This window comes from Osmerus mordax, chromosome 11 (assembly GCF_038355195.1).
Source record: "Osmerus mordax isolate fOsmMor3 chromosome 11, fOsmMor3.pri, whole genome shotgun sequence".
NCBI classification, from domain to species: domain Eukaryota; kingdom Metazoa; phylum Chordata; class Actinopteri; order Osmeriformes; family Osmeridae; genus Osmerus; species Osmerus mordax.
In genome coordinates, this window is record NC_090060.1 from 17,594,108 (window position 1) to 17,620,602 (window position 26,495).

Here is a 26,495-nt window from a genome sequence, read left to right on the forward strand (position 1 = left end):
GGGGAAACAAAGTTGGCGATGTATTAGCTAACTGCTTGGTAGCTAGCACGAGCTCCTGTGGCGTGCTTTGGAGAGCTGGATATCACCTACAGAAGAGTACATCAAATCAGGCATTAGGCGATACTGGGCGATAAATCGATACAAAATATTATCGAAGGAATCGAAGTATTATCGGAGGAATGTTGCTTTTTTATTTTCTAAAAGCCTTTTAAAATGTCAATGAAGTCATACAATCAGCATTCATTAGCAGAATGCTAGCGTGTTATGGGCAACAATGACTCACCCTGTAAGAAATCTGTCATTCAACTTTCGACCTATAATCCATGTTGAACTTGCAAAAACTACGATCAAATCTGAGATTTCTCAACAACAATCAGGCGAAAGAGACAAATGTAGCCGTCTAGCTCCATAGACTCCCGTTCATTTTGCACTCTTTGCCTCATGCCGGCGATCACCCCCAGTGGAACTCTGGTGGAACTGCAACCAAATTCGGTACAATGGGGCTTAATAGGGAGTGGACAGGCTCTCCGTAGACGGGCTCTGGTAGTACCTTGGAAAAAACAAGCACACTCAACTAGATATGTGTGTGTGTGTAGGAGAGAGAGAGGGGGCGGAGAGACTATCAGCTTGTGTGTGTATTACCAAGGTAAATAATCACTGTTGGCTGACCCCACCCATCCCCTCCCCCCTTTCTCACTCTGCTCTCCCCCCCTCCCTGCCCAGCCAGGACTTAGCCCTGGAGGCTAGGGAGCAGGCCCAGGAGTGTGTGTGTGTGAGTGTGTGTGTTGAGTGAGTGTGTGTGGGCCACCTACAGCCTCCTCCTCACACACACACACACACACAGGGATCCCCTCTGCATGGATTTAAACACTTTGCTGACGTACAAGCTGTGTGGGTGTGGGTGTGTGTGTGGGTGTGTGTGTGTTCAGAGCAGTGCTGGCCAGTCCTGGTTTAATCTCTCTAATGGAGGACTGTAGACACTTAAGGAAATGCCTGTACGACCAAACTGCTGCTGCTGTGGAAAGTGATGTGTGAGAGAGAGAGAGATGGAAAGAGAGGGGAGTGTGTAACATGCCATAGTGTGTATTTGTCTTGGAATCCCCCGTGTCAATATAGCATGTGGATGTGACTCTACTGCTCCAGACCCGGGATTCCCCTCATGTCACTCTGCCTGTCTGTCTCTCTCTCTCTCTGTCTCTCTCCATCTCTCTCCATCTCTCTCTGTCTCTGTCTCTCTCTCTCTCTGTCTCTCTCTCTGTCTCTCTCTGTCTCTCTCTCTGTCTCTCTCCATCTGTCTCTGTTTCTCTCTCTCTGTCTGTCCTCTCTGTTTCTCTCCATCTCTCTCTGTCTCTCTCTCTCTCTGTCTGTCTCTCTGTTTCTCTCGCTTTCTGTCTGTATATCACTCTGTCTGTCTCTCCATCTCTCTCCGTCTCTCTCTTTCTGTCTGTATATCTCTCTGTCTGTCTCTCTCTCTGTCTCTCTCTGTCTCTCTCTCTGTCTCTCTCCATCTCTCTCTGTCTCTGTTTCTCTCTCTCTGTCTGTCTCTCTGTTTCTCTCCATCTCTCTCTGTCTCTCTCTCTCTGTCTGTCTCTCTGTTTCTCTCGCTTTCTGTCTGTATATCACTCTGTCTGTCTCTCCATCTCTCTCCGTCTCTCTCTTTCTGTCTGTATATCTCTCTGTCTGTCTCTCCATCTCTGTCTCTCTCTGTCACTCTCTCCGTCTCTCTCTCTTTTGTCTGTATATCTCTATCTGTCTCTCCATCTCTCTGTCTCTCTCTCTTTCTGTCTGTATATCTCTGTCTGTATATCTCTGTCTGTCTGTCTCTCTCTCTCTCTCCTACCTCTCCTTCTGTCCGTTTCTCGTTTTGGCTCGGCTCCGCCCACATGGCTGGCGTTCTTCCTGGCTGACATCATCGCTTGCACTTCCCTCTGTTTTCTCTTTCTTTCCTCTCCTCCTCCCTCCTCTTCCTCTCTCCTCCCTCCTCCTCCTCCCTCCTCCCCCTCTCACAGGCCTCCACTCTCACACTGTGTTCTCTTCCAGGCCGACGCTTTGACCTTCCCCTGCCTCTCCTCCCAGACAGGGGGAGGAGAGAGGGGAGAGGGGGGAGGGAGGGAGGGGAGGAGAAGGAGTAGGATGTGGGTGAGAGGAAAGGTGAAAGGTGAGAGAACTGGTGGCTGGTGGTATGACTGTCTGGTTAGTGTCAGGGAGGAGGAGGAGGAGGAGGAGGAGGAGGAGGAGGAGGAGGAGGAGGAGGAGGAGGAGAGGGAGGAGGACGACAACGCAGAGAGTTAGGAACAAGAGGGAGAGAGAGAGGGGGGAGGAAGAGGGAGAGAGAGAGAGGGGGGAGGAAGAGGGAAAGAGAGGGGGGGAGGAAGAGGGAGAGAGAGAGGGGGAGGAAGAGGGAGAGAGAGAGGGGGGAGGAAGAGGAGGAGGGAGAGAGGGGGGAGGGAGAGGAGGAGGGAGAGAGAGGGGGAGGAAGAGGGAGAGAGAGAGAGGGGGGAGGAAGAGAGAGAGGGGGGAGGAAGAGGGAGAGAGAGAGGGGGGAGGAAGAGGAGGAGGGAGAGAGGGGGGAGGGAGAGGAGGAGGGAGAGAGAGGGGGAGGAAGAGGAGAGAGAGGGGAGGAGAGGAGGGAGAGAGGGGGGGGGGGGGAGGAAGAGGGAGAGAGAAATGAGGGATTCCTCTCTTTGGAACACAGAACTAAACAACACGGGACGCACGTTCTGAACAGTGAGACTGGACAAACATACAGACGATCCCACCAACCAGAAGGACGGAGGGAGGGAGCAGAGAGGGAAACGGAGGGGGAGAGAGAGAAGGAAAGATTGATGGAGCAGGAAGATGTAACTGCTGCTCTGGAGGAAGCAGTGGTGTTTGTTTCCCAAGTGTGGTGATGTGTCATACAGTCCTGTAGAGGAACTAGCTGCTCAGCGCTGAGCCTGTTTACAGTACAGGTTGCACTCTGTGATGCTGTGCAGTGTCTTGGTGCGAGGCCAAACAGGAGACGAAACATGGTGTGTGTGTGTTCTGTTATGGTTCTACTACCCTGCAGGCCTGGGTTCTATTAGGGTTCTACTCTGTAGGGAGAAATGGAGAGGAGGGGAGAGAGAGAGATTTCCCACGGATGCTCGGTCACATAACGGAGACTGTTTCGTCCCCAACACACACTGACCAATGGTTGGCCCTCCCTAGACAGGAAGTGGACCCTGAGAGACCAATCAGAAACTAGCTGAACCATAACCACAATGTTCTGGTAGTACTTTCTCCCACGTGTGTGAGTGTGAGAGAAAAACAGAGGAGGCCTAGTTCCATGTTAGTGTGCATGTGCAAACTTGAGACAGAGTGTAAACAGTGAAGTGTGTGTGTGTGTGTGTGTGTGTGTGTGTGTGTGCACGCTCTGTCAGGGCAGAACTGAATGGGTGTCTTGGCACACTCCCATACTGCACTGCTAAGCCCCTTAATGGTGTAAGATGTCCTTACTTAAGGTCCACACACACCTCATAATGAGTGGGTGAACTTTCTTTAACCTCCTAATGACCCTCTGATGCCAGAGTGTGTAGAACACTAGGGTGTGTAGGTAGTGTGTAGAACACTAGGGTGTGTAGGTAGTGTGTAGAACACTAGGGTGTGTAGGTAGTGTGTAGATACACCAGGGTGTGTAGGTAGTGTGTAGATACACCAGGGTGTGTAGGTAGTGTGTAGATACACTAGGGTGTGTAGGTAGTGTGTAGAAACACTAGGGTGTGTAGGTAGTGTGTAGAACACTAGGGTGTGTAGGTAGTGTGTAGATACACCAGGGTGTGTAGGTAGTGTGTAGATACACCAGGGTGTGTAGGTAGTGTGTAGATACACCAGGGTGTGTAGGTAGTGTGTAGAACACTAGGGTGTGTAGGTAGTGTGTAGAACACCAGGGTGTGTAGGTAGTGTGTAGATACATTATTTATGCATTATTTCTCTCTTTCTACTCTCTCCTTCCAGCTCTCCTCTCTCACTCCTGTCTCCCTCCCTCCTGTCTCCCTCCTGTCTTCCTGTCTCCCTCCCTCCTGTCTCCCTCCCTCCTGTCTCCCTCCCTCCTGTTCTCCCTCCCTCCTGTCTCCCTCCTGTCTTCCTGTCTCCTTCCCTCCTGTCTCCCTCCCTCCTGTCTCCCTCCCTCCTGTCTCCCTCCCTCCCTCCCTGTCTCCATCCTGTCTTCCTGTCTCCCTCCCTCCTGTCTCCCTCCCTCCCTCCTGTCTCCCTCCCTCCTCCTGTCTCCCTCCTGTCTTCCTGTCTCCTTCCCTCCTGTCTCCCTCCCTCCTGTCTCCCTCCCTCCTGTCTCCCTCCCTCCCTCCTGTCTCCCTCCTGTCTTCCTGTCTCCCTCCCTCCTGTCTCCCTCCTGTCTTCCTGTCTCCCTCCCTCCCTCCTGTCTCCCTCCCTCCCTCCTGTCTCCCTCCTCCCTCCTGTCTCCCTCCCTCCAGCCCCTTCTCCCTTTCATGCTGATTCAGCATGATGTAGCTGGGCTCTCAGTCTAAGTGCTACAGATCGTCTCATTGGCTGGCCTACAGATCGTCTCATTGGCTGGCCTACAGCTTGTCTCATTGGCTGCCCTAAGGTTAATTTCATTGGCTGTTCTACGGCTTGTCTAATAGGCTGCTCGCCAGCATCATTTGGTTTCACCATAAAGTGCACACAATTAACCCTTTAGGAACAGGAATGTTCATCAGAACAATCATTCCTCTGATTAATTATTTCTTCTGCTAAACTCTAAAGTGCTCTCCACTGTGTTGGGCCAATGGTGTCATGTTACAGGGTTAGAGAGAGAGGGAGATTGAGAGGCATAGAGGTATAGAGAGAGAGAGGGAGAGAGGGAGAGAGGGAGAGAGGAGAGAGGGAGAGAGGGAGGGAGGGAGGGAGGGAGGGAGGGAGGGAGGGAGGGAGGGAGGGAGGGAGGGAGGGGAGGGAGGGAGGGAGGGAGGGAGGGAGGGAGGGAGGAGAGAGGGAGGGAGGGAGGGAGAGAAAATAGAGTGGGGAGAGCTAGACAAAGAGAGAGGAGGGAGGAGAGAAAGTAATGGGCAGAGAGAGAGAAGTAGAGGGAGAGAGAAACTCATACCCGTCTGGAAAACATTACTCAGATTCCTGCAGGCCGGGGCTCTGATTATGTTGGCAGGAGAGAGGGGGGGGGAGGGAAAGAGGGAGAGAGAGAGAGAGACCTATAGGGGGAGACAACTGAAAAAAGGGAGGGAGAAGAGGTCTGGAGGGAGAGACAGAGAGAACAACCTTCTGTCCTTTTCTGAGCAGAGAGATTCCTATTGAGGAATAGAGAGTTCATATTCTCCAGTCCTCTAGACAAGCAGTGCCTAGCAGGTCAAAATAGAGTGCAGTAATGTGCCTGTACACCCCTCCCACACACACTCACCACTCTCTCTCACACACACCACACTTGTAACAGCCGTGTTTAAAGGTCGGGGGTGCTGTGCATGGTCAGACCACCAGAGGGCGCCAGACCAGCACTGTGTAGAACAGCAGAGAAGAAGACTGAGAGACAGGGAGGAGAGACAGGGAGGAGAGACAGGGAGGCGAGACAGGAAGGAGAGACAGGAAGGAGAGACAGGGAGGAAAGACAGGGGAGAGAGACAGGGAGGAGAGACAGGGTGGAGAGACAGAGGAGAGACAGGGAGGCGAGACAGGGAGGAGAGACAGGGGAGGAGAGACAGGGAGGAGAGACAGGGAGGAGAGACAGGGAGGAGAGAACTTCCTCCTCCTCTTCTAAGACCGTGTGTTGTGATGGCTGGCTGGTGTGTCTTCATGACTGATCTGGACTGAGTCATTCATGATGACAGGGAATACCCTCGCTCTGAGGGTGTGTGTGGGGAGCAGCAGCTGGCCCTTGATGGCTGAAGTGTGTTTGAAGCTTGTGTGATGGAAGGGGGGCTGAAGGGGTGGGAGGGGTGGGAGGGGTGGGAGGGGCTGAAGGGGTGGGAGGGGGTGGGAGGGGGTGTGTGTATATTCAGAAACTGACAGCCTTCAGCTCATGTGTTGCTGCCTACACCCCTCCCCCCTACACACACACACTCTCCATTCAAGGTCTCTCCCTCTCATCCCCCTCTCTTCTCCCCAGGAGTGGGGGGAGTCCAGATGTGTGTGTTGTTCTGTTCCCCTTTAGTCTTGAGGAAAGGGCGGGGGGGGGGGGGGGGGGGGGAAGAGAGGTTGGCAGAGCAGGTTGGAGTGTTTACTTGTAAATCCCTACAATTGTAGTTAGAGAGAGAGAGACAGAGGGAGAGAGACAAAGAGAGAGAGACACAGAGAGAGAGACAGAGAGAGAGACAGAGGGAGAGACAGAGGGAGAGAGACAGAGGAGAGAGACAGAGGGAGGAGAGAGACAGAGGGAGAGAGGACAGAGGGAGGAGAGACAGAGGGAGAGAGACAGAGGGAGAGAGAGAGGGAGAGAGAGAGACAGAGGGAGAGAGACAGAGGGAGAGAGAGAGACAAGGGGCAAGAGTAAGTCAGTGTAAAAGAGAGAGAGGCTGTTATTGAGGACATGCAGGCAGCTGGCTCACACACACATGAGCCTGCAGGAGGAGCAGAGCTAGTCTGGTCTGCGTGGAGGCGCTGGGCTCTGAGAGGAACACGAGCAGACATCTGATAGTTCCTCACCTGGAGAGATGAAGTACAGAGGCCTGGTAAGAAGAAACAGTCTCATTCATACACACCTACAGCTTCACCTCGTAGTGTGTGTGTGTGTGTGTGTGTGTGTGTGTAGGTACTGTCTGTAGCTAAGAGTTTGGTAGAAGTGTGTGTGAGTGTGTTTGTAGTTATAGGTAGAAGAGAGTCAAATGGCTGAGCGGTGAGGGAGTCAGGCTAGTAATCCGAAAGTTGCCAGTTCGATTCCCGGTCATGCCAACTGACGTTGTGTCCTTGGGCAAGGCACTTCACCCTACTTGCCTCGGGGAGAATGTCCCTGTACTTACTGTAAGTCGCTCTGGATAAGAGCGTCTGCTAAATGACTAAATGTAGAAGAGAGTGTGTTGTGTGGCTTGGTATGTCGGTCTGGAAGTGTGTGTGAAGTGTGTGTGAGGGGTAAGGATGTGTTTGTGGCGAGGTGTGTGTGTGTGTGAGGGGAGGTCAGGAGAGACTTGATTAATAAAGAGCAGAGAGAGGAAGGTATTATGTATCTCCTGTCAGCATGCTCTTGAACTGCAAGGGCACAGGAGGAGAGAGAGAGAGAGAGAGAGAGAGAGAGAGAGAGGGAGAGAGGGAGAGAGAGAGAGAGAGAGAGGGAGAGAGAGGTCACTATGACTATGGTTGACCACTAAACACATAGCATGTTGCTCTTAGCAAGTTAGTTTTCCATGTGTTTTATCCTGTTAACTTTAGCTCCCTTCTTGTGTGTGTGTGTGTGTGTGTGCACCACCCCAGGGTGAAGCAATCCCATGCTGCTGTTGCTCAGTAGGATTCCTGGGTCCTGACTGATACTGAGTGGAGATGTTAATGAAACTGTGTGTGTAGTGTGTGTGTGTCAGTGTCACTCCTACATTCTTGAACATTTCTTCCGGTGGCCGTCATCCGATCTGTATACAATGTGCCTGAAACGGAAACACGCTCTCTCGCTGTCTCGCTCTCTCTGTATGTCTCTCGCTCTCTCTGTATGTCTCTCACTCTCTCTGTGTCTCAATGATTCTCATTACCAAATATGTGTGAGATCTGAATCATTCAGCAGAAGATAATTTGGATTTGATGTTTTTGATGTGTCATTTTCTGAGACATAAGCATAAACAGCTTCACTGTACATGCTCCAACAGTGTTTGTGTGTGTGTGGGGGGGGGGGGTATGCAGGTGTATGCAGGTGTATGCAGGTGTATGCAGGTGTATGCAGGTGCATGCAGGTGTATGGAGTATCAATGCCTCTAAGGTGTGTATGTGTGTGTCTGTGGGGACTGGTATGCAGGTATCTGGAGAATAGATCCTGAAAGGGGTGTGTGGGGGTGGGTGTGGGGGTGTGGGTGTGGGTGTGTGGGTGTGGGTGTAAACAGCATCACCTTGCAGGAATGCTGTTACACAGAGAACCCCAGGTTAACTCAGGTTATGCAGCATTAACTCACTACTCAATACTCTCTTACAGACACACACACATGCACGCACACACATGCATATACACTCTCTCTCTCTCTCTCTCTCTCTCTCTCTCTCTCTCAGGTGGTAAATGGTTTGACCCCGAAGGCTCTCATAAGGCTGACAGGTGGACTCTCATCTCTGCCAACTGTTATCTACAACCAGCTAGGCCATTCTCACCTCTCTCTTTCTCTACCTGTCTCTCTCCCTGCCTATCTCCCTTCTTCTCTCTCTCCCTCTGCCTCTCTCTCCCTCCCTCCATCCCTCTCTCTTTCTCTCTCTCTCTTTCTCTCTCCATCTCTCTCTCGTCCTGTCTCTCCCTCTCCCTCTCTCTCTCTCTCTCTCTCTCTCTCTCTCCTCTCTCTCTCTCTCTCTCTCTCTCTCTCTCTCTCTCTCTCTCTTCCTCTGCCTCTCCCTCCAGTCCTCCCTCTCTATTTCTCTCTCCATCTCTCTCTCGTTCTGTCTCTTTCTCTCTCTATCGGAGAGAGAGGACATCTGCAGCTATCTTTGGGAACACAGCCTCCTAGCCTTGAGTTATCTCCAACTGGTATATCCTGGTTGTGTTGACTAGTGTTCTCTGTCACATTTAACTATAGAGAAGATATACAGACTGTGTGTGTGTGTGTGTGTGCGTGCGTGCGTGCGTGCGTGTGTGATGTCTGGAACAGTGCTGTGCTGTTGTGCTTCAGTTAGCATCATGGTTGCTGTAGTTGTATTCACTTCCTGGTTAATGAAGCCATGTGACCTCTACCGGGCCAATGACAAGCCAACAGCCTTTTCTCTATTGCAGCTCTCTGGTGTCTCTGCTGCCTGGAAGGTGCAGTCAGACAGGGAGCAGGTGCTGCTGCTGGGAGACCTGCTACTGGGAGACCTGCTGGAAGGTGTTCATGTAGCAGGCGCCTGCATCCAGAGCGACGCACCAGTGAACTAGCCTCACCTTACCCTCCTACTCTCGCCCTCCCTTACCCTCCTACTCTCACCCTCCCTTACCCTCCTAGCCTCGCCCTCCCTTACCCTCCTACTCTCACCCTCCCTTACCCTCCTAGCCTCACCCTCCCTTACCCTGCTAGCCTCACCCTCCCTTACCCTCCTAGCCTCGCCCTCCCTTAGCCTCCTAGCCTCACCCTCCCTTACCCTCCTAGCCTCGCCCTCCCTTACCCTCCTACTCTCACCCTCCCTTACCCTCCTAGCCTCACCCTCCCTTACCCTGCTAGCCTCACCCTCCCTTACCCTCCTAGCCTCACCCTCCCTTACCCTCCTAGCCTCACCCTCCCTTAGCCTCCTAGCCTCGCCCTCCCTTAGCCTCCTAGCCTCGCCCTCCCTTAGCCTCCCAGCCTCGCCCTCCCTTACCCTCCTAGCCTCGCCCTCCCTTACCCTCCTAGCCTCGCCCTCCCTTACCCTCCTAGCCTCGCCCTCCCTTACCCTCCTAGCCTCGCCCTCCCTTACCCTCCTAGCCTCGCCCTCCCTTACCCTCCTAGCCTCACCCTCCCTTACCCTCCTAGCCTCGCCCTCCCTTACCCTCCTAGCCTCGCCCTCCCTTACCCTCCTAGCCTCGCCCTCCCTTAGCCTCCCCTTCTTTGTTGTCAGGATTTGGAAAACCTGACAGCATAGCACGGTGGTGGCAGGAGGGCACAGCCCCTGTGCGTGTTTACACTGTGTACTGTGAGTGTGTGTGCGTGTCTGTTTAGACTGTGTGTGTGAGTGTTTAGAATGTGTAGTGTTAGTGCGAGTGTGTGTTCAGACTGTGAGTGTCTTAAGAGAGTGTGTGTGTGTGTGTTCTGACTGTGTGTTTAGTGTGTGTGTGTGTGTATAGAGTGTGTGTGTGTTTAGCAGGGTCCTGGCTGAGGGAGGGGTGGAGGGCAGAAAGCAGGAAAGTGGAGCTATTAAAGCAACGTCAGGAACAATGAAGTCATGAAGTCATGGAGAGAGAGAGAAGCTGGAGAGGAAGGGGGGTTCCTCTTGCTGCTCTTTCAAACCTGGCAACCTTCCATCAGCTCTCTAACTAAACGGTTTCCCCCATAGGGGTCAGATGGCCAGATAACAAGCCTGCTAATGATGTGAAGGAGCCCTCAGAGACACACACACACGCATGCTTACCACGCACACACTCACACCTACTGCACACCCTCTGTGAATTCCGCTGGCATGTTTTCCCCAAGGCTGTGGGAAGTCCTAACGTGTGTGTGTGTGGGTGTGGGTGTGTGTGTGTGTGTGTGTGTGTGTGTGCAGTCATCATGTGGGAGTCATGATGCTGCCTGTATGGAGACAGAGGAGAGCTGATACTCAAGAACTGCTGACGAGAGGAGCACATCCTCCTCTCATCCACCTCTCCTCTCATCCACCTCTCCTCTCATCCACCTCTCCTCTCCTCTCATCCACCTTTCCTCTCCTCTCATCCACCTCTCCTCTCATCCACCTCTCCTCTCATCCTCCTGCTCTCCTCTCATCCACCTCTCATCCTCACCTCTCATCCACCTCTCCTCTCCTCTCATCCACCTCTCCTCTCATCCTCCTCCTCTCCTCTCATCCACCTCTCCTCTCATCCTCCTCCTCTCCTCTCATCCTCCTCTCCTCCTCTCTCATCCACCTTTCCTCTCCTCTCCTCCTCTCCTCTCATCCACCTTTCCTCTCCTCCTCATTCTGTATTTTCTTACACAGCAACTGCTTCTTTAGTCTCTTAATTAAATACCCTCTCCTCCTCTCTTTTCTGTCTCTCCTCTCTTTCTTTTTCTATCTCTTTTCTCTTCCCCAGAGGCATAATGTTAATAACAACAACATGTGCACCTGCTGTACTCTGTTGAGGTCAAGTGTGTGTGTGTGTGTGTGTGTGTGTGTGTGTGTGTGTGCGTGTGTGTGCGCCAGTATAAGCAAACTGCCTGCATGTTCCTTGTCTTATTGTTGGAGCGACCTTGGAGAACAGGCAGATTTGTGTAGGCAGGTGTGTATACTAGTCCAGGTGTGTATACTAGTCCAGGTGTGTATACTAGTCCAGGTGTGTATACTAGTCCAGGTGTGTATACTAGTCCAGGTGTGTATACTAGTCCAGGTAGTCATGGACCTGGGCAACATGCGAGCGATGATGTTTAAAACTCAAGCCCGCTTAGTGGAGAGAGGCTTTCTGGGACAGCGTCTGGAAGATCTCCAACATGTGAGTTTACAGCTGACATAGACCCCCTGCTGTGTGTGTGTGCGTGTGTGTGCGTGTGTGTGGGAGAGAGATGGACTTGTGTGGTTGAAGTACGGCACATTATGCAAGGATTACACCAAGTTAGCTCAGAATAGAACTTGGAAGGGGAAGTTAGTGTCTGCAAAAAGATTTTCAGTCAAGTGTTGTGCTGTGTGTGTGTGTTGTGCTGTGTGTGTGTGTGTGTGTTGTGTGTGTGTGTTGTGCTGTGTGTGTGTGTTGTGCTGTGTGTGTGTGTTGTGCTGTGTGTGTGTGTTGTGCTGTGTGTGTGTGTTGTGCTGTGTGTATGATGCGTGTGTGTGTGTTGTGCTGTGTGTGTGTGTTGTGCTGTGTGTATGATGCGTGTGTGTGTGTGTTGTGCTGTGTGTATGATGCGTGTGTGTGTGTGTGTGTTGTGCTGTGTGTATTATGCGTGTGTGTGTGTTGTGCTGTGTGTGTGTGTTGTGCTGTGTGTGTGTGTTGTGCTGTGTGTGTGTGTTGTGCTGTGTGTGTGTGTTGTGCTGTGTGTGTGTGTTGGATGTATGCGTGTGGGTCTCGTGTGTTCCGTGTTTATACTACTGTGTATGTCATGCGTGTGTCATGTGTGTGAGAATAGAATCTCGTGTTCTCAGTGCTGTTGTGAGTCAAACAGTAGCTTTCAGTATCTGCAGAGAATATGGCCCATTGTGACGTGTGTGTGAGCGTGAGAGCCAGAGGAAGTTTAGCCTATCAGACAGTCAGTGTTGAGTGTGTAGTCTTCTCCAGGGTGGTGAGACTGGTCAGGCAGGATGGCTGCCTTGTCGCTCCTCTCCACCTCTGGGGTGAGTCTCTCCCCTCACCTCCTCCTCTGGGGTGAGTCTCTCCCCTCACCTCCTCCTCTGGGGTGAGTCTCTCCCCTCACCTCCACCTCTGGGGTGAGTCTGGTCTCTCCTCACCTCCTCCTCTGGGGTGAGTCTCTCCTCTCACCTCCTCCTCTGGGGTGAGTCTGGTCTCTCCTCACCTCCTCCTCTGGGGTGAGTCTCTCCCCTCACCTCCTCCTCTGGGGTGAGTCTCTCCCCTCACCTCCTCCTCTGGGGTGAGTCTGGTCTCTCCTCACCTCCACCTCTGGGGTGAGTCTCTCCTCTCACCTCCTCCTCTGGGGTGAGTCTCTCACCTCCTCCTCTGGGGTGAGTCTCTCCTCTCACCTCCTCCTCTGGGATGAGTCTCTCCTCTCACCTCCTCCTCTGGGGTGAGTCTCTCCCCTCACCTCCTCCTCTGGGGTGAGTCTCTCCTCTCACCTCCTCCTCTGGGGTGAGTCTCTCCCCTCACCTCCTCCTCTGGGGTGAGTCTCTCCTCTCACCTCTTTCTCCTCTCCTCTCTCCTCCTTCCTCCAGCCTGTAGTACTACTGTACTCACCGAGTGTTTCCTCCCCTCCTCCCTCCCCCCCCCCCCCCCCCCAGGCGGTGGGTAGTGACGGCGTGCGGGCGATGATGGAGAGTGCCCTGACAGCTCGGGACCGCGTGGGGGTGCAGGACTTCGTCCTCCTGGAGAACCACACCAGCGAGGCGGCCTTCCTAGAGAACCTCCGCAAGAGGTTCAAGGAGAACCTGATCTACGTAAGAACCAGAAGGAAACACAGCGTGTGTGTGAGCGTGTGTGTGAGCGTGTGTATGTGTGTGTAACATCTCCTCTCCTCCAGACATACATAGGCTCGGTGCTGGTGTCAGTGAACCCCTACAAGGATCTAGAGATCTACACCAAGAACCACATGGAGAGATACCGGGGTGTCAACTTCTATGAGGTCTCCCCTCACATGTGAGTCCTCACCCCCTCCTCTCTCCCTCACCCCCCTCCCTCCTCTCCGCCCTCCCCCCCGAGACGCAGGTCTCTTGATGGCGTCCATGTTGTTTTCACCTGCGCTGCCTGGAGGGGCTCTAGGGATGAGTGCTCAGAATAACATTAGAGCACCAACACCTTATACAATATATAGGTTAGAATTATACAACGTGTATATTATCATTATTATCATTAGAGGTTATATGGAAAGTACAGCTGTTGTTCTCTTCTCTCTCTCTCTCTCTCTCTCTCTCTCTCTCTCTCTCTCTTTTTCTTCCTCTGCTCGAGCGTGCGTTTTTTCTGTCAGTCCTGCAGTCTGAGTGGAAAGAGGGGGGGGACGGGGGGTGGAGAAGAAAGATGTGAAGAGGGGGGGGGGGCTGTGCTTGTCGGTGCCAGGACCCCCCTCTGACCCCTGACCCCACCCCCTAGGAGGTTGTGTGCGTAGCGATAGGCTGGAGGAGATGACAGTGTTATCTGAGCCAGTAGTGTCTCAGCCCAGCGCTGCTCTCCAGCAGGCTGTATAAACACACCCACCGCACCAACAGGAGGGAGGGAGAGCATGAGTCATGGGGGAAACACCTCCTACAGTCAGGCTGTTATCACCGTGGTTATGTTATGTTAAACGTTTCTGGGAACCTATATTGTATTAGATGTGAATGTGTCATGTGACTTTATTGTTTTTGTTAGATATGAACAGTATGCTGATTCTCCTCCTCCTTTCTCTCCCACCCACCCTCCATCCCACCCTCCCCTCTCCTCCTCCCCTTCACACCTCTCCTCCTCTCCTCCCGTCCACACCCCCCCTCCCCTCTCCCCCTCCCTCTCCCCCTCCCCCCTCCCTCTCCCCCTCCTCCCCCCAGCTATGCAGTGGCTGATAACTCGTACCGCTCCATGCGTGCTGAGAGGAGAGACCAGTGCATCCTGATCTCAGGAGAGAGTGGGGCTGGGAAGACCGAGGCGTCCAAGAAGATCCTGCAGTACTACGCCATCACCTGCCCCGCGTCTGACCATGTGCAGACCGTCAAGGACCGCCTGCTGCAGTCCAACCCTGTCCTGGAGGTCAGAGGTCACACACACACACACACCAAGAGATACACACACACACCAAGAGATACACACACACCAAGAGACATACACACACCAAGAGACATACACACACTCACCAAGAGATACACACACACCAAGAGACATACACACACTCACACCAAGAGATACACACACACCAATAGACATACACACACTCACCAAGAGATACACACACACACCAAGAGACATACACACACTCACCAAGAGATACACACACACCAAGAGACATACACACACTCACCAAGAGATACACACACACCAAGAGACATACACACACTCACCAAGAGATACACACACACACCAAGAGATACACACACACCAAGAGACATACACACACCAAGAGACATACACACACTCACCAAGAGATACACACACACCAAGAGACATACACACACTCACCAAGAGATACACACACACCAAGAGACATACACACACTCACCAAGAGATACACACACACCAAGAGACATACACACACTCACCAAGAGATACACACACACCAAGAGACATACACACACTCACCAAGAGATACACACACACCAAGAGACATACACACACTCACCAAGAGATACACACACACCAAGAGACATACACACACTCACCAAGAGATACACACACAGAGAGCAGTGTTTCCCCTAGGTTTACAGCTTTGGGGGGGGGGGGGGGGGTTGGGGGTGACCTTCCAATGGGGGTGGGGGGTGCCATTGGGGGGGCGGGGCCGAGTGCCCCCCTAATATAATGGTTAGGGAAACACTGGAGAGACACACACAGTGTGGGTGAACTATCTGAGATCTGGTGTGTGCTGTGTGTTGTCTGGACAACACATTATTGAGAGACTGTGCATGCTTAATGTCTGGACTTGAGGAGGTGTGTGTGGAGGGCCTGTACTGGTGTGTGTGTGTGTGGTTGATACAGCTGGGGTCCAGATGTGGGCAGCTCTGTAATCTCGGCCGTGTCCCAGACACCCCAGCAGACTCTGACTGACACACTCCACTTAGAACACCTCCAGTGAGCGTGTGCGTGTGTGTGTGTGTGCGTGTGTGTGTGTGTGTGTGTGTGTGTGTGTCTTCTTAATATCCTGTCCTCTGTCTGTATTTCTTCCTGTCTGCCTCACCTCTGATGTCTCTCTCTCTCTCTCTCTCTGGTGTGGTGTGTGTGTGTAGTTGTCTGTGCTTTATGTAGGTGCTACATGTAATGTAATATTCGACCAACACTGCCCTTAGGAGATAAATAAAGGTGTGTTTAAACTTCAAACTCTCCCCCCCCCCCCCAAGGCGTTCGGAAACGCCAAGACGCTCCGTAACGACAACTCCAGTCGCTTCGGGAAGTACATGGACGTCCAGTTTGACTTCAAGGTAAGTCAACCTCTGTAGCTACAACCTGCTGACCTGTGCAGTATGTGGATGTAGGTGAGGGAGGACATCTACAGGTATATATATTAGGGGTGGGGGGAAAAATCTATGATGTTTATTTATTTATTTATAAATATTTTTTTTAAATTGTGAATCGATTTTTTATCAAATCGTGACCCCAAGAATCGATTCAAATCGAATTGTGAGGTACCAAAAGATTCCCACCCCTAATATATATATCTAGATATAGATATATTACCTGATGCTGGAATGGATGGCCTTTTCTATTAGGATCACAACATTTTCATAATTCCTCAAACCCTGTGTGTGTATCCTGTGTGTGACTGCATGCACCTGTGTGTGTGTGTGTGTGTGTGTGTGTGTGTGTGTGTGTGTGTGTGTGTGACTGCATGTACCTGTGTGTGTGTGTGTGTGTGTGTGTGTGTGTGTGTGTGTGTGTGACTGCATGTACCTGTGTTCACGGCGTGTGGGGGGGTACGACCCTGCACGTGGTATACCCCTGTGTGTGAACCTCAGTACCCCAGCCTCACCCTCTCCCCCTCCTCCCCCGCGCCCCTCCCCCCCCGCCGTGCCCTCCGCCCCCCACAGGGTGCCCCAGTGGGAGGCCACATCCTGAACTACCTGCTGGAGAAGTCCAGGGTGGTGCACCAGAACCACGGAGAGAGGAACTTCCACATCTTCTACCAGCTGATCGAGGGTGCTGAGGAGGACCTGCTCAGACGCCTGGGTCTGGAGAGGAACCCCCAGCAATACCAGTACCTGGTCAAGGTACACCTGTCTGTCTGTCTGTCTGCCTGTCTGTCTGTCTTACCCCCAGCAGTACCAGTACCTGGTCAAGGTACACCTGTCTGTCTGCCTGTCTGTCTGTCTTACCCCCAGCAATACCAGTACCTGGTCAAGGTACGTCTGCCTGTCTGTCTGCCTGTCTTCCTGTCTGTCTGTCTTACCCCCAGAAGTACCAGTACCTGATCAAGGTAGGTCTGCCTGTCTGTCTGTCTACCTGCCTGTCTGTCTGTCTTACCCCCAGAAGTACCAGTACCTGATCAAGGTAGGTCTGCCTGTCTGTCTGCCTGTCTGTCTTACCCCCAGCAGTACCAGTACCTGGTCAAGGTACACCTGTCTGCCTGTCTGTCTGTCTTACCCCCAGCAGTACCAGTACCTGGTCAAGGTACGCCTGCCTGCCTGCCTGTCTGTCTGTCTGTCTACCTGTCTGTCTGTCTTACCCCCAGCAGTACCAGTACCTGGTCAAGGTACACCTGTCTGTCTACCTGTCTGTCTGTCTACCTGTCTGTCTGTCCGTCTGTCTGTCTGTCTTACCCCCAGCAGTACCAGTACCTGAAGGTACCTGTCTCTCTCTCTCATTTCTCGTGTGTGTTTGTCTCTCAGGGTAACTGTCCCAAAGTCAGCTCAATCAACGACCGCAGCGACTGGAAGGTGGTGAGGAAGGCCTTGTCTGTGATTGGCTTCAACGACGACGAGGTGGAGGTATGGACCAATCACACCACACATCACATCACCGTATGGACCAATCACACCACACATCACATCACCATGCATTTGATGCGACTCACCCAGCGTGCCACGTTCTCAGCGTGGTGGTGCCTGTGAGCAGCTCCTGAACACAAACAGAACATCGCCAGACGCTGACTCAGCACTACAAACAAACAGGACATCGTCTGTTGTCGATGACATCACCTGAACATGTTCCACGTTTCCACGGCTACTCTGGGTGTTCCTCCTTAGCTGTGCGTCTGTTAGCTTGTTCTGTTTAGAGGACGCTGTTGTTTTCAGGGTGGTTCTGGGGTTGTTGAAGTGCAGCCAGATTGTAAGTTCTGTGTTGTCAGACTCAGTCCTGCAGGACGAGGCTTTGGGCTCTTGTGCTCTACAGACTCCAGAGGAACAGGCAGCTGTTGTGTTCTGCACACAGGGAATGTAGATCAGTGGTGTGTGTGTGTGTGTGTGTGTGTGTGTGTGTGTGTGTGTGTGTGTGTGTGTGTGTGTGTGTGTGTGTGTGTGTGTGTGTGTGTGTGTTTAGTCTCTGTCAGTGTGTGTCTGTGGGAGAGCTGCTCTGTGTAGGAGTCTGTTGCATTTTCATGACTCTGGGCTTGGATCCAGCCCTCTCTGCACTCACACACACACACACACACAGAGAAGACAGGTGTGTTTATCTGTGTGTGTGTGGTGTGTGGGCAGGTTGATACTCTAGATTTGTGACCTACTTTAAATCAAAGGCTGACTAATCTAATACAACCTGCTTTGAAGATAAGTCTGTCTCCTACACCTAGCAGTAAAAAGCATGTAATCTTATCATGTCTAATCTACTCACTGCCTGCATCTTTTTATCTCCTCTCACTTTCTCCCCTCTCTGTCTCACTGTCTCTCCTTCTCCCCTCTCCCTTCTCTGTCTCTCCTTCTCCCCTCTCTCTCTCTCCTTCTCCCCTCTCTGTCTCTCCTTCTCCCCTCTCCCTCTCTGTCTCTCCTTCTCCCCTCTGTCTCTCTGTCTCTCCTTCTCCCCTCTCTGTCTCTCCTTCTCCCCTCTCCCTCTCTGTCTCACTTGTTATCTCTCTCTTTATGTCCATCAATCAAACCCCTCCACCTCTAATTCCCTCCCACTCTTCCTTCTCCCTGTGCACCCCCCCTTTATCTCACCTCCCTCCTCTCCCTCTCCTCTCCCCCTCCTCTCCCTCTCCTCTCCCCCTCCCCTTCATCTCTCCCCCTCCCTTTCCCTCCCTCTCCCTCCCTCTCTCTGTCTCTGCAGGAGCTGCTGAACATTATTGCCAGTGTTCTTCACTTGGGGAATGTTCAGTTTGCAGGGGAGGACAGCGGCCAGGCCTACATCACCTCCGACACGCAGATCAAATACCTGGCCAGGGTAAGAACTCCATTACCCAGCCTGCATGCTGCCACACACACTACAAAATTGCAGTCTGGAAAGACTACAACAACCACTGTGCACCTCGCCCATCAACTTATATGGCAACTTATATTTTATTTTATGGCAACTTATATTTTATTTTACGGCAACTTATATTTTATTTTATGGCAACTTATATTTTATTTTACGGCAACTTATATTTTATTTTACGGCAACTTATATTTTATTTTATGGCAACTTATATTTTATTTTATGGCAACTTATATTTTATTTTATGGCAACTTATATTTTATTTTTTGGCAACTTATATTTTATTTTTGGCAACTTATATTTTATTTTGTGGCAACTTATATTTTATTTTATTGTATATTTAATTCTATTCTAATCCCACTTAGTACTGCTAGTTTATGTACCCTTAGTATAGATAGTCCACATATTTAAATTTTAGGTATATGTTTATTGTATGCACCTTCCTGCCAAAGCAAATTCCTTGTCTGTGCAAACCTTCATGGCGAATAAATCCCATTCTGTTTCCATTTCTGATTCTGATTCAACATCCCTCATACTGATTCCATCTGCATCTCTGTAAGACATGCCTGGGTGCTGTAGAGTTTGTTTGTGTTGTTGTTGATGTTGTTGTTGTTGCTGATGTTAATGTTGTAGTTGCTAGGCGTGGATGGGACAGTGCTGAAGGAAGCTTTCACACACAAGAAGATCATTGCCAAGGGAGAGGAGGTAGGCAGGACTGAGTGTGTGTGTGTGGTGTGTGTGTGTGTCTTTCTCAAAGACATTTCTACCCACGTGTTATGTGCCATGACATAATAGCTTGTTGTCTAACCATTCGTTTATTTGTGTGCGCATGCTTGTGTGTGCGCAGCAGCGGGAACATATTTTATCAGGCGGGTGCTGGAGGGGGGGGGGGGGAGCGGGGGGGGGGGGAAGCAGGGGGGGGGAGCAGGGGGGGGGGAGCAGGGGGGGGGGGCCGTGGTGGTGGATTTTCAAGTCATCATTTTAAATTCTCGTGCTGTCAGCAACGGTTGCTACAGCACCCCTATTCCCGCGGCCATGCGTGTATTATTGTGTGTGTGTGTGCGTGTGTTGTGTGTGTGTGTATTAATGTGTGTGTGTGTGTATTAATGTGTGTGTGTGTGTGTGTGTTGTGTGTGCGTGTGTTGTGTGTGTGTGTATTAATGTGTGTGTGTGTGTATTAATGTGTGTGTGTGTGTGTGTGTTGTGTGTGTGTGTATTAATGTGTGTGTGTGTGTATTAATGTGTGTGTGTGTGCGTGTATTGTGTGTGTGTGTGTGTGTGTGTGCAGCTGATGAGCCCTCTGAACCTGGAGCAGGCGTCGTCGGCCAGGGACGCTCTCTCTAAGGCTGTGTATGGACGAACCTTCAGCTGGCTGGTCAACAAGATCAACCTGTCCCTGGCCTACCAGGTAACACACACACACACAACCTGTCCCTGGCCTACCAGGTAACACACACACACACAACCTGTCCCTGGCCTACCAGGTAACACACACACACACAACCTGTCCCTGGCCTACCAGGTAACACACACAACCTGTCCCTGGCCTACCAGGTAACACACACAACCTGTCCCTGGCCTACCAGGTAACACACACAACCTGTCCCTGGCCTACCAGGTAACACACACACAACCTGTCCCTGGCCTACCAGGTAACACACACACAACCTGTCCCTGGCCTACCAGGTAACACACACACAACCTGTCCCTGGCCTACCAGGTAACACACACACACAACCTGTCCCTGGCCTACCAGGTAACACACACACACACCACCTGTCCCTGGCCTACCAGGTAACACACACACAACCTGTCCCTGGCCTACCAGGTAACACACACACACACACACACAACCTGGCCCTGTCCTACCAGGTAACACACACACACACACACCCTGTCCCTGGCCTACCAGGTAACACACACACACACACACCCTGTCCCTGGCCTACCAGGTAACACACACACACACCACACAACCTGTCCCTGGCCTACCAGGTAACACACACACAACCTGTCCCTGGCCTACCAGGTAACACACACACACACCACACACACACACAACCTGTCCCTGGCCTACCAGGTAACACACACACACACACAACCTGTCCCTGGCCTACCAGGTAACACACACACACACACAACCTGTCCCTGGCCTACCAGGTAACACACACACACACCACACCATACACAACCTGTCCCTGGCCTACCAGGTAACACACACACACACCCTGTCCCTGGCCTACCAGGTAACACACACACACACCCTGTCCCTGGCCTACCAGGTAACACACACACACACCCTGTCCCTGGCCTACCAGGTAACACACACACACACCACACACACACACAACCTGTCCCTGGCCTACCAGGTAACACACACACACACCACACACACACACCACCTGTCCCTGGCCTACCAGGTAACACACACACACACCACACACACACAACCTGTCCCTGGCCTACCAGGTAACACACACACACACCACACACACACAACCTGTCCCTGGCCTACCAGGTAACACACACACACACCCTGTCCCTGGCCTACCAGGTAACACACACACACAACCTGTCCCTGGCCTACCAGGTAACACACACACACACACAACCTGTCCCTGGCCTACCAGGTAACACACACACACACCACCTGTCCCTGGCCTACCAGGTAACACACACACACACACCACCTGTCCCTGTCCTACCAGGTAACACACACACACACAACCTGTCCCTGGCCTACCAGGTAACACACACACACAACCTGTCCCTGGCCTACCAGGTAACACACACACACAACCTGTCCCTGGCCTACCAGGTAACACACACACACACCACACACACACACCCTGTCCCTGGCCTACCAGGTAACACACACACACCACACACACAACCTGTCCCTGGCCTACCAGGTAACACACACACACACCACACACACACAACCTGTCCCTGGCCTACCAGGTAACACACACACACACACAACCTGTCCCTGGCCTACCAGGTAACACACACACACACACCCTGTCCCTGGCCTACCAGGTAACACACACACACACCACACACACACACACACACACACCACACCATACACACACACACACACCACACCATACACACACACACACACCACACACACACACACACACACACCACACCACACACACACACACACACCACACCATACACACACACACACACCACACACACACACACCACACACACACACACACACCTCACCATACACACACACACACACCACACACACACCACACACACACACCACACCATACACACACACACACACCACACACACACACACCACACACACACACCTCACCATACACACACACACACACCACACACACACCACACACACACACCACACCATACACACACACACACACCACACACACACACACACCACACCATACACACACACCACACCATACACACACACCACACCACACACACACATACACACACCACACACACACACCTCACCATACACACACACACACACCACACACACACCACACACACACACCACACCATACACACACACACACACCACACACACACACACCACACACACACCTCACCACACACACACACACACACCACACCATACACACACACACACACCACACACACACCTCACCACACACACACCTCACCACACACACACATACACACACCACATACACACACACACCATACACTAAACACATATGAATACACACTGAGGGTGTGTAGCCCTCCTGTAAGCCCAGCCCAGGTTGGGATGACAGTAGAGTGGGCTGTGCTGTGTGTGTGTGGGGGAGCAGCACCCTCTAGTGGTGGCAGTGGAGAACTGCACCTCCCTTCTCTTAAGCAGGGTTCACATACAACAGCACAGAGGCCAAAAGTACACATATTCCTTCACTCAAGTAGAAGTATGGATACTTGTGTTTAAAAAGACTCTGGTAAAAGCTGTGACCACACTTTTTCACTCAAGTTAAAGTAAAGAAATGTGGGCTCTGACATATACCAAAGTAAAAAGTAGTGTCTTGCTGTTAACTGGACCTCAAATCATATTATATTAATACAAAAAGACCCTATAGACAAGCAGCTCATTTGCCAGGAATCCTTTTCCTTTCTGTTTCATCCAGAACGTTCCTTTTGTTACTTTTTTCACACACAGTGAGGGGAAAGGAAAACAGATAAGCCTAAAACAGAGTAGAATAAAGTATAGTAGAGTCCTCATCAAGTACTCAACGTTTTTTTTCAAACACAGTGAAAGGAGAGATGAGTGTGGAGAGGAGATGAGTGTGGAGAGGAGAACAGAGGAGCCTAATCGGAGTAGATTAAAGTACAATAGAGTAGAGTACTCATCAATAAAGCAAAAACACATTTTCTAACTTTTTTGATGATGATGATTGTTGCGTTGTCTTGTTCCAGGATGAGTCGTACAAGAATGCTTCAGTCATCGGTCTGCTAGACATCTACGGGTTTGAAGTGTTCCAGTACAACAGGTACCTAGCTATCTCTCTATCACTACCTCCATCTACCTGTAATAACCCTACCTAACTACTGCCTCTACCTCTAATACTGCCTCTAACACTACCTCACTACCTCTCACTTCAGTTAATTCTACAGATAGGGAGTGTACCATGTTCATCACTAGTCAATTCATATCTGATTGTGTCTCTGTGTGTCTCTGTCTCTGTGTCTGTGTGTGTGTGTGTGTGTGTGTCTCCAGCTTCGAGCAGTTCTGTATTAACTACTGTAATGAGAAGCTGCAGCAGCTGTTCATCGAGCTGACCCTGAAGTCTGAACAGGAGGAGTACGAGTCTGAAGGCATCACCGTAAGAGTTTCACCCTCCCTCCTCTCCTCTCCCTCCCCTCCCTCCTCTCCTCCTCTTCTCCCTCCTCTCCTCCTCTCCCTCCTTTCCTCCTCCTCTCCCTCCTCTCCTCCTCTCCCCCCTGTCCCTCCTTTCCTCCTCCTCTTCCTCCTCTCCTCCTCCTCTCCTCCTTCTCTTCTTCCTCTCCTCCTTTTCCTCCTCTCGTCTTCTTCTCTTTTTGTCCTCGACATTTCCTTCGTTTCTCTCCCTTCTCTCTTCACTCTACCTCATTTTTAGTAAACAGAATCAACTTTGAGCTGTTCTCCCCAGCAATGTAAAATACAACCTGGGACCTCTCTATCTGCAGTCCAAACCTTTAACACTGCATTTACCGCTCTATCATTCAATCAATTAATCATAAAGTTATTATATTGAGCTTTACCCATCCTGTCTAATATATTCTCAAAGTAACCTCAGGTCCAGCTCTGAGGAGTGTTGTTCCAACCTGGTCCTGACCCTGGTCCCGACCCTGGTCCTGGTTCTGGGCCCGGTCCTGGTTCTGATCCTGGTTCTGGTCCCGGTTACGGTTCTGGTTCTGACCCTGGTCCTGGTTCTGACCCTGGTCCTGGTTCCGACCCTGGTTCTGGTCCTGGTTCTGACCCTGGTCCTGGTCCCGGTCCTGGTCCAGAGCAGAGTTTCAGATGGAGTGTGTCAGGGTTCATGACCAGGGTGTCAGCGCTCACAGAGCCTCATTGTGAGGGTGTGTTACGTGGGCCAGCTGCGCCCCGGGGCTGTGGAGATGCTGGGCGCTACATGCTAACAGTTAGCGCCCCGGGGCTGTGGAGATGCTGGGCGCTACATGCTAACAGTTAGCGCCCCTGGGCTGTGGAGATGCTGGGCGCTACATGCTAACAGTTAGCGCCCCGGGGCTGTGGAGATGCTGGGCGCTACATGCTAACAGTTAGCGCCCCGGGGCTGTGGAGATGCTGGGCGCTACATGCTAACAGTTAGCACCCCCGGGGCTGTGGAGATGCTGGGCGCTACATGCTAACAGTTAGCACCCCCGGGGCTGTGGAGATGCTGGGCGCTACATGCTAACAGTTAGCGCCCCAGCTGGGGTGGTCAGGGAACGCAGAGTGGGCGCCCAGAACGTAGAAACCAGGATTCTCTACATTCTGGGGATGGCTGAGTTTGATATCAGTCAGGACCTCTGGAGACTGGTGTGTGTGTGTGTGTGTGTGTCATGACGGCGGGGGTGGACTCAACATGCAGCTGTGTTGTGTTGTTGCAGTGGGAGCCTGTGCAGTATTTCAACAACAAGATCATCTGTGACCTGGTGGAGGAAAAGTTCAAAGGCATCATCTCCATCCTGGTAGGAGACCATTCTCTCTCTCTCTCTCTCTCTCTCTCTCTCTCTCTCTCTCTCTCTCTCTCTCTCTGTGTCTGTGTGTCTGTCTGTCTGTCTGTCTCTCTCTCTGTCTGTCTGTCTGTCTGTCTCTCTCTCTGTCTCTCTGTCTGTCTCTCTCTCTCTCTCTCTCTCTCTCTCTCTCTCTCTCTCTCTCTCTCTCTCTCTCTCTCTCTCTCTCTCTGTCTGTGTGTCTGTCTGTCTGTCTGTCTGTCTGTCTCTCTCTGTCTGTCTGTCTGTCTGTCTGTCTGTCTGTCTGTCTCTCTCTCTCTCTCTCTCTCTCTCTCTGTCTCTCTCTCTCTCTCTCTCTCTCTGTGTCTGTGTCTGTCTCTGTCTCTCTGTCTCTCTCTCTCTCTCTCTCTGTGTGTCTGTGTCTCTGTCTCTCTACTCTACTCTACTCTACTGGGGCTCTCAGTACATTCATACATCCTGGGTTCATTTAGTTTGGTTTGTTTCTCTCCTCCTCCCCCCACCCTCTCCCCCCCCCCCCCCTCTCCCCCTCCTCTCAGGATGAAGAGTGTTTGAGGCCAGGTGACGCTAGTGACATCACCTTCCTGGAGAAGCTGGAGGACACCGTGGGAGGACACGCCCACTTTGTCACGTGAGTTCAAACACACACACACCATACACACACACACACCCCATACACACACACATAGTCACACGCACACACACACCACACATCATATAGACACAGACATCCAGACACACAGACAGATGTAGACACCATCTCTCACACACACACACCCTCAGTTATAACCCTGCTTCTGTCTGCAGTCACAAGCTAGCGGATGGGAAGACCAGAAAGGTGATGGGCAGAGAGGAGTTCAGACTGCTGCACTACGCTGGAGAGGTTAACTACAACGTCAACGGTGGGCAGTGTTTCCCCGGGTTACAGCTTTGGGGTGGGGGGGGGGGGGGGGGGGGGTGGGGGGGCCTATGGCCAAGAACCCTATGGTCGCCTGACCATAGAGACAGAAATGACATGCCATCGTGTAAATAAGATAAATAACATAAGGCCATTTAGTTTGTTTAATAAAAGAGCAAGCTATAGACCTGTTTTATAGGAAAGGTGACCTTAAATGACTTATTTTGTGATCTGGCGCTATATATATATATATTTCTTTTTACAAAATTAACTTGACCTTCCAGGGGGGGGGGGGTGCCGTTGGGGGGGGCGGGGCGCCCCCCCTAACGCCCCCCTAATATAATGGTAGGGGAAACACTGGGTGGGTGTGTGTGTGTGTGTGTATGGTGTGTGTTTAGGGACTGTGTGGATGGACTGTGTGTATGGTGTGTGTGTCTACACATGATGCTGTAGTTTCACCCTGACTTCCTGTCTGATCTCAGGCTTCCTGGACAAGAACAACGACCTGCTCTTCAGGAACCTGAAGGAGGTGAGACCCAGAGAGACCACACCTCACCTGGTGCAGAGAGAGAGACCACACCTCACCTGGTCACCAGGTGTGGAGGATGGAATATGTGTGTACTTTGGGCAGTTTTTGAGTAATATTATGTGTGTGTGTGTGTAGGTCATGTGTATGTCAGAGAACAAGATCCTGACCAAGTGCTTCGACAGAGAGGAGCTGTCTGACAAGAAACGCCCGGAAACGGTGAGAACACACACTCACACACACTCACAGACACACACTCACACACACTCACACGGTGTGTGAGTGTGACCGATGTCCACTTGGCGACTAGATGTTCACACAGATGTACAATTGTGTTTTATAGCTTCATAGTGCCGCATGCATGCATGCTCTCTCTCTCACACACACACACACACACACACACACACAGGCCGTGTGTGTTGTTCCAGTCATCCACTCCACTGTGGGCAGTGTGA

The 26,495-nt window shown here is 51.7% G+C and overlaps 2 protein-coding genes across 2 annotated transcripts in view; one reads left to right on the forward strand and one right to left on the reverse strand.

The window, feature by feature from the left end:
- Positions 1 to 1,910, reverse strand: part of meis3 (myeloid ecotropic viral integration site 3) — a 6,614-nt gene extending 4,704 nt beyond the window's left edge. Inside the window, 1 exon segment of the mRNA XM_067245699.1 lies at positions 1,841 to 1,910. Coding sequence (XP_067101800.1) covers positions 1,841 to 1,910 — 70 coding nt within the window.
- Positions 1,911 to 6,604: 4,694 nt separating this feature from the next.
- Positions 6,605 to 26,495, forward strand: part of LOC136951423 (unconventional myosin-Ic-like) — a 29,408-nt gene continuing 9,517 nt past the window's right edge. Inside the window, exons 1-17 of the mRNA XM_067245797.1 lie at positions 6,605 to 6,653; positions 12,685 to 12,840; positions 12,924 to 13,039; positions 13,921 to 14,119; positions 15,418 to 15,498; positions 16,105 to 16,284; positions 16,903 to 17,001; positions 18,275 to 18,388; positions 19,055 to 19,126; positions 19,710 to 19,829; positions 22,859 to 22,932; positions 23,160 to 23,265; positions 24,533 to 24,613; positions 25,156 to 25,247; positions 25,424 to 25,518; positions 25,997 to 26,043; positions 26,179 to 26,259. Coding sequence (XP_067101898.1) covers positions 6,636 to 6,653; positions 12,685 to 12,840; positions 12,924 to 13,039; positions 13,921 to 14,119; positions 15,418 to 15,498; positions 16,105 to 16,284; positions 16,903 to 17,001; positions 18,275 to 18,388; positions 19,055 to 19,126; positions 19,710 to 19,829; positions 22,859 to 22,932; positions 23,160 to 23,265; positions 24,533 to 24,613; positions 25,156 to 25,247; positions 25,424 to 25,518; positions 25,997 to 26,043; positions 26,179 to 26,259 — 1,731 coding nt within the window. The 5' untranslated portion in view covers positions 6,605 to 6,635. The remainder of the gene's footprint in view (positions 6,654 to 12,684; positions 12,841 to 12,923; positions 13,040 to 13,920; positions 14,120 to 15,417; positions 15,499 to 16,104; positions 16,285 to 16,902; positions 17,002 to 18,274; positions 18,389 to 19,054; positions 19,127 to 19,709; positions 19,830 to 22,858; positions 22,933 to 23,159; positions 23,266 to 24,532; positions 24,614 to 25,155; positions 25,248 to 25,423; positions 25,519 to 25,996; positions 26,044 to 26,178; positions 26,260 to 26,495) is intronic.